We start from the raw sequence: 14,483 nt of genomic DNA, 5'->3' as shown, positions 1-14,483 counted from the left end.
TCTTCCACACTATCATCGATGCCGACAACAAGGCAACCCCATCACTGGCACAAAGTAATCAGCGAGAAAAGGCCCTCATCCGGCTTGCCACTACCAGCATTCCGGCAACTATTAACACCACACCGTCTTCTCGACAAGTTGGTAAGCGCAAGTAACCACTTCACCCTTATTTTATTGCTTAATTTGTCTCCCCATTGAGTGGATAGATCACTCCCTATAGGGGGTAAAGTAGTGTTGTTTGTAGGTACTCTCCCAAAGAGTCTAAATGCATCTTCTCGGACAGTCCCAAATCCTTTTCGAACACGAACTCACCACATAACGATTGTGCACTTTCCGAACACAAACTTACCACATAATGACTTTGAACTTACAAAACACCTAAGGACTAATTCATTATGCACAAGGAACCTTCGTGCACACATCATAGTGGACAATGCCATATCCTTTGCCACTGTGGCACTCAAGCACGTGTACCTAGATAGTCCTTGTCTTGTGGTCCATTCGGCATCTATCCTTGCACTCATGCCTTTCTTTGATCACATCCTCTATCTCCATCGCACCTTACCAAGGCACTTTGACATTGGATCCCATTCTTACACACAACATCCATGCACCATGCTAACACCTTGCATGTTTGCCTTCAATCCGGTTGTCTTGCTTGGTCTCTTCTTCATTGAGTTTTGTTCTTGCTCAATCCAGCCCTCTTTCCATCCATGAAGCACAATTCTAGCGTTTGCACACTCAGAAGGGCTACTAGCCTTCCATCTGCGTCTAGCACGTTGGGACTTTGTGAAGATGCCATCGGAGAATCTTCCATCTTGCCTAATCACATGGGCATCCCAATTGCGGTCCATGGACCCATCGGATCCATGCACCCAAATGACAATCTTCACACAATGCAATAATTCAGTCAACCTTGCTCTTTGTCTCCCTTGGCGCGGCACAAAACTTGCCTACACCCATGCTAATCAAGCGTGGTACATATGTCCAAAATGTCATAGAAATGCTGTGTGCCCAAGGTCGGTAGTGTCTAGCATTCCAAAATTTCACCCCCAACCCACGGACACCTCATAATGCTTCCCTTCTTTTTGCCGCCATCACCATACTTCAAGCAAGGGATTGAATAGCCACTCACATTTTAATAAGAGGCTCAACAGGCACTTAGATCCAATCGGCAATGTCTGGCATGCCACTCCTAGTGTGCGATTTACCAATTTACTCACCAACCTGGTTGTCCTAAATTCTCACGGACAACCCAATCTCATTCCCAGTTGCCTTAGCGACAAGTCGCGTTACACATCAACCACTAATTTTCTATTTCGAACCGTGTGTAAGAGTCAAAGAAAGCATAGTGTTGGAGTTTCATTGGAAGAAGCTTGTAAACGAGCCCACCTTTTGCCCATTGCCCATGCACATCACTTGCAACATATACATGGGCTCTTCATGTATTAGACGCATAGGCATTGTTCTTTCATGAGCATGCATTAAGCTACATCACCTATAACCCTCCAAATACATGTCTAGATGGGGAGACCGTGGCGAGTGCAAGCCTAGTCCATGGTATGACCCATTACCTAAACCATCCTACAATTAGCAGGAACCTTTCGTGGCCTCATCTTTGACCACACCACCCCTTGATTCACACGCCTCTATACAACAGGCTCGACAACGCCACGTCCCTTGAGCCACACAGCTCCCTTGCAATTGTGGGGGCAAATATGTTGTCATACCTCAAACACTCTACTGATCTTGACTCCCCAAGAAAAGGTTAAGTAAATGTCGAAGAAAGTAGCAAAAAGAGTCCAATAAAGTAGCTATGTTAGAGAAGTCCTTGTGTTGGAGAAGTGCATCCACACAGGCACACCTGTCACCCATTGCCCATGCACGTATTTCACTATGGACATCACAATTTTTTCACTTCACATCTCATGGCACTCACATGGGCACCCCTTCTGCACATTGCCCATGCACATAACCTGCATATTTCATGATGGGTATCACAGTTGTTTCACTTCTCGCATCTCATGGCACACACAGGTACATGCACCTACAACTACCTTGTCCCCCTACCAACCCACACATTATTATCCATTCTTCACAAAACACACAAATGATAAGATGTCCTCTTGAATGTTTAATGAAGCTCTAAGCACAAAAATGCACTATCAAAATAAAATTTCTATCAAGCTACTATGGTATTAATATGGATGAGTTCAGAACTAAAGGACAGTGAACCAGGCCCATGCATAACCTAACATCTCACAGCATTCACATAGTTGGTAAGGGCAATCCATGTATTGATCAATAGAGTAGTCATTTTAATTACAAGTGGAAGGTACAGCATGCTTTAACGACTACTTAAGCTCTCAATTACATACACACCACATAGATGTCAGCAGCTCAACACTGTTCAGCAGACCTGGTGGCATGTCAGTAGACTTCTAATAACAGTAACCTACTAGCTACACTGCGAAACAATAAAGGCTAGACAGCCCCACAACGAAGAGTCCAGAGGAACATTGGAACCCTGCTGGAGCAGTAAGAATTCAGAGAAGTGAGCCAGCTTCCACTACTTTACTTGCTGGCGCTCGCTGACGCCGCTCCACATGTGACGTCGGAAACCAACCACACTTTGCTTTGCATTCTCCCTCGGACCAGCCAGTTGGAGAAACCTGTAAGGATGTAGCAAAGAAATTTCTCCCCACCCACACAACCCCCCAACACCCCCTCCCCTCTCCCCCCTCGCAAAATACCCACCTTCGCTTGCAACCGATGTACCTTTCTTTCTTTCTCTTCTCCCTCCAAAACCAATCAAGCCTCCACTTGTATAACCAATGCACATCCAGACATCAGAGGTTCACCAGCTGATAAGCAGGGTTTTTCATTTCCTTTTCTTTCCTTTCAATGATCCCTTTTCAGTACTACAGATTTAGCTCAAGACCTCCATGGTCTTCATGTTTGCACATGATCTCATTGGTCATCTTGGCCCTCAGCAGATGTTAATGAAGCTCCTCTCTCTCTCTCTCTCTCTCTCTCTCTCTCATCCTTTGTAGACGTTAATATAACATTCTCTCTCTCTCAGATTTTATAGTTCTAGATTTTTGTTATCTTTCTTTATTACTATTTTGTACCCAGGATGATGTACCTCATGGATATGATGTAACCTTTTGGTCTCATAGGTCATTTTGGCCTTTTGAAGACGTTAATACAACTTTCTTTCTTTCTTCTTTCTCATGGTGGACATGGCGAGCCTCTCGACAATCATATGCTCCCCTATGCCGGACTATGCACAGACCTTCCTTTTACCAGATAGAGGTCATGTACCTATTTAATCACACCACATGCTTCAGCCATTCCAGGCCTACTTTGTAGTTCTCTCATATGACTATTTTGTTTAAGTAGCTGTTTGTTTATCTTTTTTCCATGATACAGTTCTTGGATTCACTGTCACTCTTTGTCTCATAGACAGTTTTGTCTTTGTAGATGTTAATATACCTTTCTTTCTCTCCCCAAGTCTCTTCCAATCGCTTGAGTGGAGATTGGGCAAGCAGAGGGCATTGTGAGAGAGGGCATTGCAAGGGAGGGGCACAGGGAGGACAATCATTGGAGACTCTGCTCCACTCTAGAAGTAAGGAATAACGCACTATTTTTTCAGATGCCCTATGTCCTATGAGAGATTATGTCTAATCGGAGATGGTTTTGGCTCATTGTCCAAAGACATTGACTTCCAGGACCGGACTATACCAGATGAAGTTGTGCTGACATAGACACTACCTATATAGGGAGGCCCAGACCCATGCCCCGAACACTTCACAGCCACCCATCATTAGTTTCTTTCAGCCAGTCTCGGAAGGAGACACTCAATGACAACCATGGTAATCCCCCGAGTGAGATGACCTTATCAATAATCAGACAGACCAGCCAGCACATACTGACAGCGTCAAAACCAGCATGGTTGCATACCTCGACCACAGTCCTGATAGAATGCACAACGGAAGATGGAAAGTGGAAACACAGGAGAGAGAGTGAGAGAGAGATGGAGAGGAAACACAGGTGTATACCTGCTCTCAATATCACCAAACAAGAATACAAGTCCCAAGCAAGAGGGGAAGAAGACCTCGTATGTGAGAGACTGCAACAAGCCAATATGCAGAGGCACTAAGGCATGCAAGAGGCACAATGCAATGCAATGAAAATGAGGGAGGGTATACCCGGCTATATATATGCCCATGTAGAGGCAGCTGACCAGCTCACGCCTAGGGATAAATGCCATGACTCCATAAAATGGGAAAATAGGTGGGTAAATGATGTGAGGGGTGACTAGCCCCTCTAGCTAACATGGTCAGCCCTAAAGACTAAAATAGGACACCACACATGAAGCAAGCAGCAAGGGGATGATGTCTAACAAGTCCACCATACCTCCCATAGGTTATGTTCGAGAGAGCCCTGAATTACAGCGTGCCCATGGCCTACAAGACTGAGCCAACCCTCCTTACGGCTCCAGATTCGAGAGATCTTCGGAGACACGAGTGCTCCACCACAGCTGGTGGATGAGGTCAGAGATGTGGAGGAGACACATGATCCCTATTGGCTAGATAGAGGGGCTTGTAATTGAGATTCTGTGTCCTGTCTTTCTTTTAGCAAGACAGTTTTTCTCTCAACATGTTTCAGTTACTACATGTATACATTGTAGCATTATCATCCTCATGGATGTTTTGTTTTGTTTTTTGAGCTAGATCGTTATATCAATCTTTACTCCATGATACGACTACTTCATGGATGTAATGTGACAATTTCAATCTTATATATCCTTTGCTCTTTTGTAGACGATTATCTTTCTCTCTCTAGAGATCCAACCGGCCATACCCCAGAGATACAAACTCTCTTCACATTAGCTCTGGATTACGGACACACTCCAACAAAATAGAGATGCACTGACGGAGGAGGTGGATATTGAGGCTATGTCCTCTGTTTGATGAGGACGACATATGATTACCTGTTTTGATCGGATACATTAGTCATTTGTACTGGTTGGGTGTGTGTAAAAAGAAAGAGAGTTTTTATTAATGTCTACGAAAGACCCAAAGGATTTATGAGAACAAACAGTAGTACAAGTAATATATGAATAAGACTAAAAGTCGGATGGAGAAAAAACAAAATAGAAAACATCATATGTAAACGTCCTCATACTATGCAGGCCAGACAGATGGGCAGGCGGGCATGCAGGCACACACATGGGCAGGAAAACTAGAGGTTCAAACCATGAGCCAGGTAGGCTTTCAGTGAAATTGCTCAATACTGGAACACATCTACACTTGGATTGATAATTGAGGCAGGCAAAAGGCCACAGCCATAGAGGAGAAAGGCTTTATGTTGCTTTGCAGAACTTGGCAAAGCACTTGACAGTATCTCATGGGCAACGTTGATCAACACTCTTGAGATGAATAGAAGTAGAGGATGAGGTCATTTTGGGAAGTGACAGCTCCATTTGCAAAGAGCAAGAACTATTAGGCAAGGTACAGAGCATTATTGGAGAAAAACAAAAGTGCCCGGTTTCCACCACTCTTTGGCTGTTCATAGGTGAGCTTTTCGACTCCATTAACAGACTAAGAGAGATAAATTTGGAATGTTTAAACAACTCCCACTTATCCTTGCCAATCAAAAAGGTAAAAAGTTAACAACAGGAAAAGATAGCAAGAAAAGATTGGATCCTCACTTGACGAACCACCACATAATCACCGGCTGTCAAAGAAAGCTCCCCGGGTGCCTCTGCCTCAAAAGAATGAATGACCTGCGAACAAAATACCAAAAAATATAACAACTGCATCTACAAAAAGCCCTGGTAGCAAAGAGCTTTATCTATTAATGAAAAGCATTTCGAAAAACCTGTGTTTCATTGTACTTCAACAGGGATTGAAGGTCCTAGTCAGCTGTGCCTAAAAACCAAAATGCAACATAGAACTGGAGGCCAAAAAAGAGGCATTGGACATTGAAATATGCAAATCTCAAATTGAGACATTGAGCAGCTAGCGAAGATAGTCTGTTGAAGTAAACAAGACATGAACCACCACTAAAAGTGGTCCACTGTAAAGGCTGTAAATCAACAAGATCCTTCCTTCAACCACACAATGCAAGTTACCATTTGTAGAAGTTTGAAAATGCTAGCAGTGGGTTGATGTGGCTACAGTCATTCAATGTCATGTGCTGTAAGGACATAACTACGCTAGCTTTTTTACGAGGTTAGGCTTACAAATATAGGGCTCAGCGTAAAGTAACTTAAGACTGCTTCAATTAGTTTTTTTTTTCAATTCCCCACTTCAAGCCTCTATATAAGTCAGTAGATTGCTCAAATCTCCAGTTGATAGAGATCAAGACCCAGATTAGGCCATGACCAAGCTCTAGCCATACACTTGGATGGTAATGTTACACTTACAATTTGTCATGGCTTGTATAAAAAATCATGACCTTGGTTTTGCCAATGTTACCTCAAGAGGTCCAATTCAGCCCAGAGTTCAGCCATCTCATCTACTTGTCCTCTTGCGAAGAACTGTGAGAAAGAGATCAGGGACCTTCCCCATGCCAAGTTTTGAGGACTCTAACAAATACACAATTTGCTGATTTGAAACCCATTTGTTTTGATTTGACTTTAAGTGCAAAAAACCCAGCTTGTGAGCACCGAATACCTCTTCAAGAGCCAAGCCGGCAAGTGCCTTTGTTGAAGAGCAACTCAGCTTTTTGGACAACTCCACTTAACCACTCCATACTATTGAAGAGTAAAGTGTTATGAATTCCACTTACCGCACATTTGGAAATTTGGATTGCTCAGTCAAGCCTTTGCTTCTCCTTTCACAAGCTTTGAAAGTGATTGAGTTGTTGACCTTATAGAACTTGGGGAATAATGCGCGAGAAACACTCGCTATTAGGAACCAAACATAGCAGCCAAAGGGAAACATTTTCTTTCCTGGAACACATGTAGAGGATCACAAAGCAATTGGAGCACGCCGACAGGCGCGTAGCCTAGTCGTAGCTTGTCACTTGGGGAGCGGAGGTCGCAAGTTCAAATCCCCACAAGCTTCCGTTGTGGCCACTTTGGCCACAAGTTGTGATGCCTTCAGGTGGCAAGACCAAGACACCTCCACACAGGTACCAAATTGTGACTACAAAAGCAACTACTCAAGGTATAAACTTTTTACAAAAGCAAGTGGAACATGTGAAAGTGTATGGATCAGGGAGCCATTCCCAAGCCTAGTGTCATGCCTTGCAGCAAACGGTTTCCAGAAACTTTAAATGAACATCCAAAAAAAAAGTGTAAGCACCTTCAATATGTCAGCAGGCCCATGTCCAGGTGGTTATTGCTTCACATTACTCACTCGGGTGGGCAAGCTTGAACCCCAACAGCTAATATGGCATATTGCTCTTTCTCAACAAAAAAAAGAAGCCTCAGTATTAAAATCGAATTACCTCTGCCAAGAAAAACATCGCTTTTTGAGTTGCAGTTGCTCCAGCATTGGGCATGATAGAATCTGGTCCGTTTGACTTGATTTCATCATACGATGGTGGTGGCATATATGACTCAGGCAATGCACGAATCGATGGAGTAACTTCGCTTCGCTGACGCTCAGCAACCATCTATCCATACAGAAAAAAATAACACTTCAATGGAATATTGGCTCTCGGTGTGCCCTCTTTCACAAAATACCCGACTCTTTGCAATCTAAAAATTCCCATACATCAACTAAATTCCACCAAAAAGTTCAAGAAATCTATGTACACTGCACCTGCATGTGCAAATGATGAAGAATTTCTTCAGTACGCTGATGATATACATGTTCAGCTTCAACCTGAAATTTTTATTCAAACAATTTTTTAAATTAGTGGATAAGAGTACATCAACCAACTAGTATCACAGATCTCGTAAGCACATCTACATATTCCCGAATACATTTTTCTCTTTCATGGTTTCAAGATACCAAAATACTCCCAAGCCGTAGTCTCAGATGCTCTCACAATAAAATAGCAGTGGTAGATCTGCAGCCTTTTGATGCAAGAAAAATAATAACCATGGCTAATCTACAGTCTTCATATAGCAAGTGTCAAACCTTGGTCTCAAGGCTGGTCGAAGATGGCCAGACTGTTCATAACTGCAGCAAGTGTACCAGAACTGGTCAAAAACCATTGTTCAAACCCTGGTCTATGATGGCCAACCTCACAGAGATCTTCGATTTGACCACAATTAGCCAATAATAATTTCCTGAGTCATCAGGAAATCAGCGTGCCCACTCACAAACCCATTCATTTGAGAGCATACACAAATGGGCTGCTCAATGTAGCTAACCGGCCCACAAATGATACCATGGAATCATGGATATGCCCTGACCAACCATTAACACTCTTTTCACCACGAATCGGTCCAAGGCTGTTTGCAGTCTCAAAAAAAGGACCATGAGATTCTTCTATATCTTGAAACATAAAAGAGATGTGCCTTTATACCATCGCAATGAGACGTTGAAGAGTAAGACGCTGCTGTTGAGCCTCCACAGCAATCATCGCAGCCTCTGCTTCCTTTCCCAATATTGCCATTGCTGATGTAAGCTCTGCTAGCTTTGTTTCTGCTCCTTGCAGCTTGTAGGTGTTTTCAACAGTTCCACCTGCCTCCTTTGACTTCACTTGTCTTCTAGCGACCTCAACTGCCTGGTTCCAGAGGAAACCCAAAAGAAAACAAACTCTAGATAAGTCACATTGTACACCAAATGTTGCTCTTTGTAATATACAAACAAAAAATGTAATGAAACCTGAGCTTCTGCTTCTTGACGGAGGCGATCAAATCGTTGGCACAAATGTCTTGCATCTTCCAAAGGAGCACCCATCACCATAGCTCTCAAGGGCTCTGCTACCTAGCACACCAAATGCCAACACTGGATCAACTCAGAAAGCCTTTAACAAGATCCAGTAAAAGAGTAATGAACGAGTCTTCATAAGGGCAGTCATCATGATTCATAGGAGTGATGAACAAGTCTTCATCAGGGAAGTCATTATGATTCATATAAACTGTTCAAAAACTCAATTAACTAGACAAATGTTCCTTAAAGAAATATCTTGAGCTTCTCCCAATGTTCCTTCTCTCCATGCATGTTGTCACATGCACGCCCGTGCCATGGCATAATCCTCTGCATGACCAGTCTTAATCCCTGATTAAGTCAGTAATTAGGTCATCATCATCATCATTAGCATCAACACCATCATCTTCAGCATCAGCACCCGCAGCATCATCATCATCAACCACAGCAACAGAAACAGCAACAGCATCAGCATCAGCATCAGCATGGGAAGAGGCATGGGAACCTGTCGGCAGTAGCAGCAACCAACATAGGGACCAGTGCAGCGTCGGCCTAGCATCAGGAGATGGTCGGCAGCATGGGCAGCAAAGTGCAGCATTTTATGGGATTAAATTCCTAAATGTTTGTCCAAAGCTGGCCAACAGCAGCATATGCTGGCCGACCAGCATCTCCCACACATATTAAAGCATCAAGTCATAATTCAATTCATTCAAGTCATTTTTCATCATTCATCTAGCATATGCGTCGGTAGATATCATGTAAAAGGGCCAAAGGTCACCCCTTTGGGGCTGACCAAGGGCCTAACCATGTACGAGTCTCATCACATCAGCTAGAGATAGAGGCTGGGAGAGCGGCACGGGTTCCCAGAGCTGAGCGGATATGCAGATTGTGCCGCTGCAAGCTTCACCACAAGCATAAATGGCCTAATGATGAAGATCTTCAGCAGAAGTCTCTTCTTTAGCCGGAGTCTTATTTTAAGTGGGAGGGAATGTCACGATTGTGACGCCCTAATTACTCTTAATTATCCCTAATTACTCTTAATCATTGAAGGGACACCAATGAAGGGTCACAACCTATCACATGGGTCATCACCAAAGGACATATCTCTTCAAAGGGACACATCTATTGATCAAAGGACATATCTCTACGTCCAAAGGACATAACTATTCATTCAAGAGGTCATACCCTTTCATCAGGGATGTGCCTCTTCATTTGTACCTCTTCAGGCCCTATTTAACAAGGCCCTGTGTCTCACTGTAAACAACACAGCTTTCTGCTCTTTGCCTCATGTTTACTCAAGTATTTAAGAATTAAGATATTTTAATCATGTTTAATTAAGATAAAATCTTAACAAGGGCTATAAATAAGTACAAGAAGGCTTCCGCGCATGCAACATTGGTATCAGAGCATTCAAGCAGCATAGTCCCAAGGAAGGTGCACACATCAAACAGAAGAATGCAGCAAGGTAGCAAATGGAGTGGTCTGTAACAGACGAAGCCAGAGGAAGCATTCCCTGAGGATATGTACGCATAGCCAGTACACCATTAAGCTCTCAGATAACTCTCAGATCAGTTCCAACGGCCTAGCAACAAGCATGATCAGTTCCGGTTGGTGACCCACCATTGTGTTACGGTAAAGGAAAAAGCAAGCATGGGAGCAGCAATAGAATAGATGCTCAGTTCTTCAGCAAGACTTGGAAGTGGAGATCAAGACTGAAGGTGTTCAAACAAAAATATCAATCAAAGTCAAAGTCAAAGTAGCAGGTCAAAGATAGTAGCAATGCAGGGAGAAAGGATGACAGAGCGTCCACCCCGTAATCAAGTTTAGCAAGAGGGAATGTCATGTGCACGCCCGTGCCATGGCATAATCCTCTGCATGAACAGTCTTAATCCTTGATTAAGTCAATAATTAGGTCATCATCAGCACAGCACATCATCGGCATCTTCATCATCATTAGCATCAACACCATCATCTTCAGCATCAGCACCCACAACATCAACATCATCAACCACAGCATCAGCATCAGCATCAGCATCAGCATGGGAAGAGGCATGGGAACTTGTCGGCAGCAGCAGCAGCCAGCATAGGGACCTGTGCACCCAGTCGGCCTAGCATCAGGCGATGGTCAGCAGCATGGGCAGCAAAGTGCAGCATTTTATGGGATTAAATTCCTCATCTTCAGCATCAGCACCCACAACATCATCATCACCACAGCATCAGCATCAGCATCAGCATGGGAAGAGGCATGGGAACTTGTCGGCGGCAGCAGCAGCCAGCATAGGGACCTGTGTACCCAGTCAGCCTAGCATCAGGAGATGGTCAGCAGCATGGGCAGCAAAGTGCAGCATTTTATGGGATTAAATTCCTAAATGTTTGTCCAAAGCTGGTCCACCAGCATCTCCCACACATATAAAAGCATCAAGTCATATCATTCATCTAGCATATAAGTCAATAGATATCATGTAAAGGGGCCAAAAGTCACCCCTTTGGAGCTGACCAAGGGCCTGACCATGTACATTCATTAAGCCACCTTTTTGTACAATATAAATACAAGAAAACCCTGACACCAATCTCTCTCTCTCCTCTGTCTTAATCATGTATATTTCAGCATCTTGTTCTCAATCAGGCTTAGGGCTGTGGATCAGTACAGCGAGGCATGCGCATGTACTGATCAACATAATCAACACGCTTCCACTTAGCATGTTACAACATGCCTGCTCCATATGTGAAGGCACTCAAAACCCCACCAGCTGAGATTGTGAGTTTAAATTTATAGATATGTGATTGTACAAGCAACTACATGGTGACTTGCATGCGCACCGAGGACTCTAGAAAGGACTTTTGTAGGGTCTAGGCGGTAAAAAGGGTCTATGTTCACACCACTAATAACCATCGTGAGTGTACAGGACACCTTGACGCCATTACATCGTTCAAGAGGGTTACATATGTGTGCAAGATGTGCACAACTAATGTGTGCAGGACGTGCACAACTGACCCTGACACACCTGCAGTGGCACGCTAGCTTACACGTCCCTGGACGAAAACTCACAATAGGCCAGGTGTCCGACCACAAGGTCTTGCACTTTTTTATGTACAATCATGTCCACGGCATCCAAGTGCAAGATGCATGCGACATTGAAGGGAGAATATCCCCACTGCTTGCAGACATGCACTGAAAATGTGTACTAATTGCCAAAGATGATGTTGGCAGATTGTACGTACAACCCTCCCTCCCTCCCTCCCTCCCCACCCCATCTGCCGGCCAGCAAGCAACATGTAAAGACACTAACAAATAGAACAAAGTAGCACGTAAAAGAGATTAACAAAGCACCCAAACATTGAATTAACCTGAGTTCCAAGAGCACGGTGCAAAGTCTCTCTTTCTTTCTCCATTTGGAGGACTGAGTTGCCGAAAACATTAGAAGCTCGTGCAAGAGTTCCCGTTGAATTAGGTCCGTCCGTCGCATACTTGCAACAATCTTCTGACAACTTTGTACCTGCAAGTAAAGCCCAAAGAAAAACACCACAATAAGCTTTTGCGTTAGAAACTTACAGAAAGTTGAACAGAGAAAAGAGTGAGTGGGCTATGTAAGAACAAATGGAAGTTTAGTGAGGGTTTTTTTGGTGTATTTTTGTGTGCATCCACACAGGGGGGCTGGGCGTGCACATTTGGAGGAGGGGGAGTTGGGGGTGTAAAAGCTTATGCTAGGCAGGCCACATACAGACTTCAAGCTGTTTTGAGCCGGCGGAGATGAAACCTTCAATGCCCCTCACAATTTCTCTTTGAAAATGCTGCATGAACAATCCGTCTATTTACAATTATACACCATTTTGAGGAAAGAAAAAGAGAAAATGTCATGCAATGTCTAGAGTGTGAAAGCCATGATCTGTGCAATACGTTCATACCTTTCCTGCTCTTGTAGATATGTAGAGCCTTTCTAACTGTTGGTGCCTTTGAAGCTGTGCTTCATCCGCAAAGACATCAGGGCCCTGCGAGCCTGTGTAGCCAGTGAATTGCTTCAAGACAGCCTGAAATGCTCATTTTCAGCAAAAATTAGTTATCAAATAATAGGTTGTTCATGATTGAGTCTTCACTCATACAGACAAGATCGCATGGAAGTAAATTTACTTATGAAGCTAATGATCATATATAACCAAAATAGAGTACAGTTGATCTTAACCTAGCCTCTCACACTGAGAGGCCATTAACGAGAAAATCTGACAAAGTATCTGAAAATACTGTGCTCCTACATCTTGTTCTCCCCTATCTTGCATAGCCACTCTATGCACAAAAATCAGCCCTCATGAGTAAAATTGAAATAAAAGCCTCTAAACAAAATCATCCTACCCATCTCTAAGAGCAGTCGTCCACAGTAAAGTTACTAGGGATAGTACCACAAAAGGAAGCCCAAGCACAAATCAAATTCTACTAAGGAAAAACTAGTTCAGCCATGAGAAACAACCAAGAATATGGTATGGAGGGAGAGGACCTTCTTGTTGGAATGATCATCTCCAGCCCCGTTTGATCCCTTTTATGCCCCCTCTTATTCAGCATATTTATCTGATATTTTTGCATATTTTTCCCATTTTTATTAGGCGCTTTTCCTTGTCATGGACTTTTTCCTCGGTCATCATTGCTAGCTGCTCCAAGTCTCTCCTTTGCTTCCACTTGCTGCCTTCAATCTTTCTCTCATGGTATCAGAGCGCTAGGTTCTCTGTCACGTGCACCCTGCATTGGGGTACACAGTGACACACTGGCATGATCATCAGTGCAGCATTTATACCCTTTTCTAGGATTATTTGTCGTACGTCGTGACCCCATTGTGAGCCCTCAGTCCAGGGACAGTCAGGCACGAGCTACGTAGGCCAATCTCTGAGCTTTAGAGGTCAATCAAATGTCAGTCCCCTTAACCCACTTAGAGAAAGCATCATTCAGAAGCATGTAGTGTCAGCCTTAGCATTAGGTTTGCATTAGGATCATTTAGTTTGCCTTGGGCTAGGGGCCTCATCCAAGCCATTGGTAGGCTTGGGCAGCCGACTGGCTGCCCCATTTCAAGCCCACTGCCTGTCGACCAGCCCAACAGCCTGACCAGGGGCTGTCGGCCAGTATGACAGCATCCCTTGGTGTAGTCGGCTAGCACTAATGCCTTAGGGCAGCAGTCGGCCAGCAGAGCATGAGGAAGGGATTCAGTCGTGGGAATCATCAGGTCGGCCAGCACAAAATGCAGAAAAATAATATTATTTGTCCATATGGAACTGGCCATAGGGTATGAAACCAACCGACTGCATGCTTTGTAGATATAAAAGTATGCGCATCCCTCTCTCGGATATTCACGTATTCAGCAGTGAACAACAACAGTTCAGCAGTCCTACTCATCTCCAGGCAACAAGGAAGATACTCTTCTATCTCAGCCAGCATGGGTGCAGTCCTACAGTCATCTGGATTTGCATCAATGGCCAAGGAAAGTCTTCGACAGAGCCTCAGGATAACTGGATACTCCGCCGACATTTGGGCCTCCTCGTCCTTGTGTTGGGCATTCATATCATTTGAACTCAGCAGTACAACATTTCTCCGAAGAATAATATAAGCAAATACTCTTGCTTGCAAGAGAGAGAGAGAGAGAGAGAGAGAGAGAGAAGGGAAGA

General features: G+C 43.9%; 1 protein-coding gene and 1 long non-coding RNA gene across 3 annotated transcripts in view; both read right to left on the bottom strand.

The window, feature by feature from the left end:
• Positions 1-2,273: 2,273 nt before the first annotated feature.
• The window catches only part of LOC147632623 (SH3 domain-containing protein 2-like), a 28,489-nt gene continuing 16,279 nt past the window's right edge, over positions 2,274-14,483 (bottom strand). For both annotated transcript variants that reach the window (XM_086807419.1, XM_086807418.1), the window contains exons 3-11: positions 12,744-12,866; positions 12,560-12,629; positions 12,186-12,334; positions 8,793-8,894; positions 8,491-8,691; positions 7,779-7,841; positions 7,462-7,629; positions 5,717-5,791; positions 2,274-2,672 (exon numbers count right to left, since the gene is read on the bottom strand). In XM_086807419.1, the coding sequence (XP_086663545.1) occupies positions 2,547-2,672; positions 5,717-5,791; positions 7,462-7,629; positions 7,779-7,841; positions 8,491-8,691; positions 8,793-8,894; positions 12,186-12,334; positions 12,560-12,629; positions 12,744-12,866 (1,077 nt within the window). In that variant the 3' untranslated portion in view covers positions 2,274-2,546. The remainder of the gene's footprint in view (positions 2,673-5,716; positions 5,792-7,461; positions 7,630-7,778; positions 7,842-8,490; positions 8,692-8,792; positions 8,895-12,185; positions 12,335-12,559; positions 12,630-12,743; positions 12,867-14,483) is intronic.
• LOC147632624 (uncharacterized) lies at positions 3,389-4,459 on the bottom strand. The gene is made up of 2 exons (XR_015267213.1): positions 4,322-4,459; positions 3,389-3,503 (listed from the first exon to the last, which is right to left on the bottom strand). It is a non-coding gene; the product is annotated as an uncharacterized LOC147632624 (long non-coding RNA).

Source organism: Cibotium barometz, chromosome 13, assembly GCF_041138505.1.
Source record: "Cibotium barometz isolate CiBa-2024 chromosome 13, ASM4113850v1, whole genome shotgun sequence".
Taxonomy (NCBI): domain Eukaryota; kingdom Viridiplantae; phylum Streptophyta; class Polypodiopsida; order Cyatheales; family Cibotiaceae; genus Cibotium; species Cibotium barometz.
The sequence above is the reverse complement of the archived record's forward strand: the minus strand, read 5'-3'. Positions and strand labels throughout refer to the sequence as shown.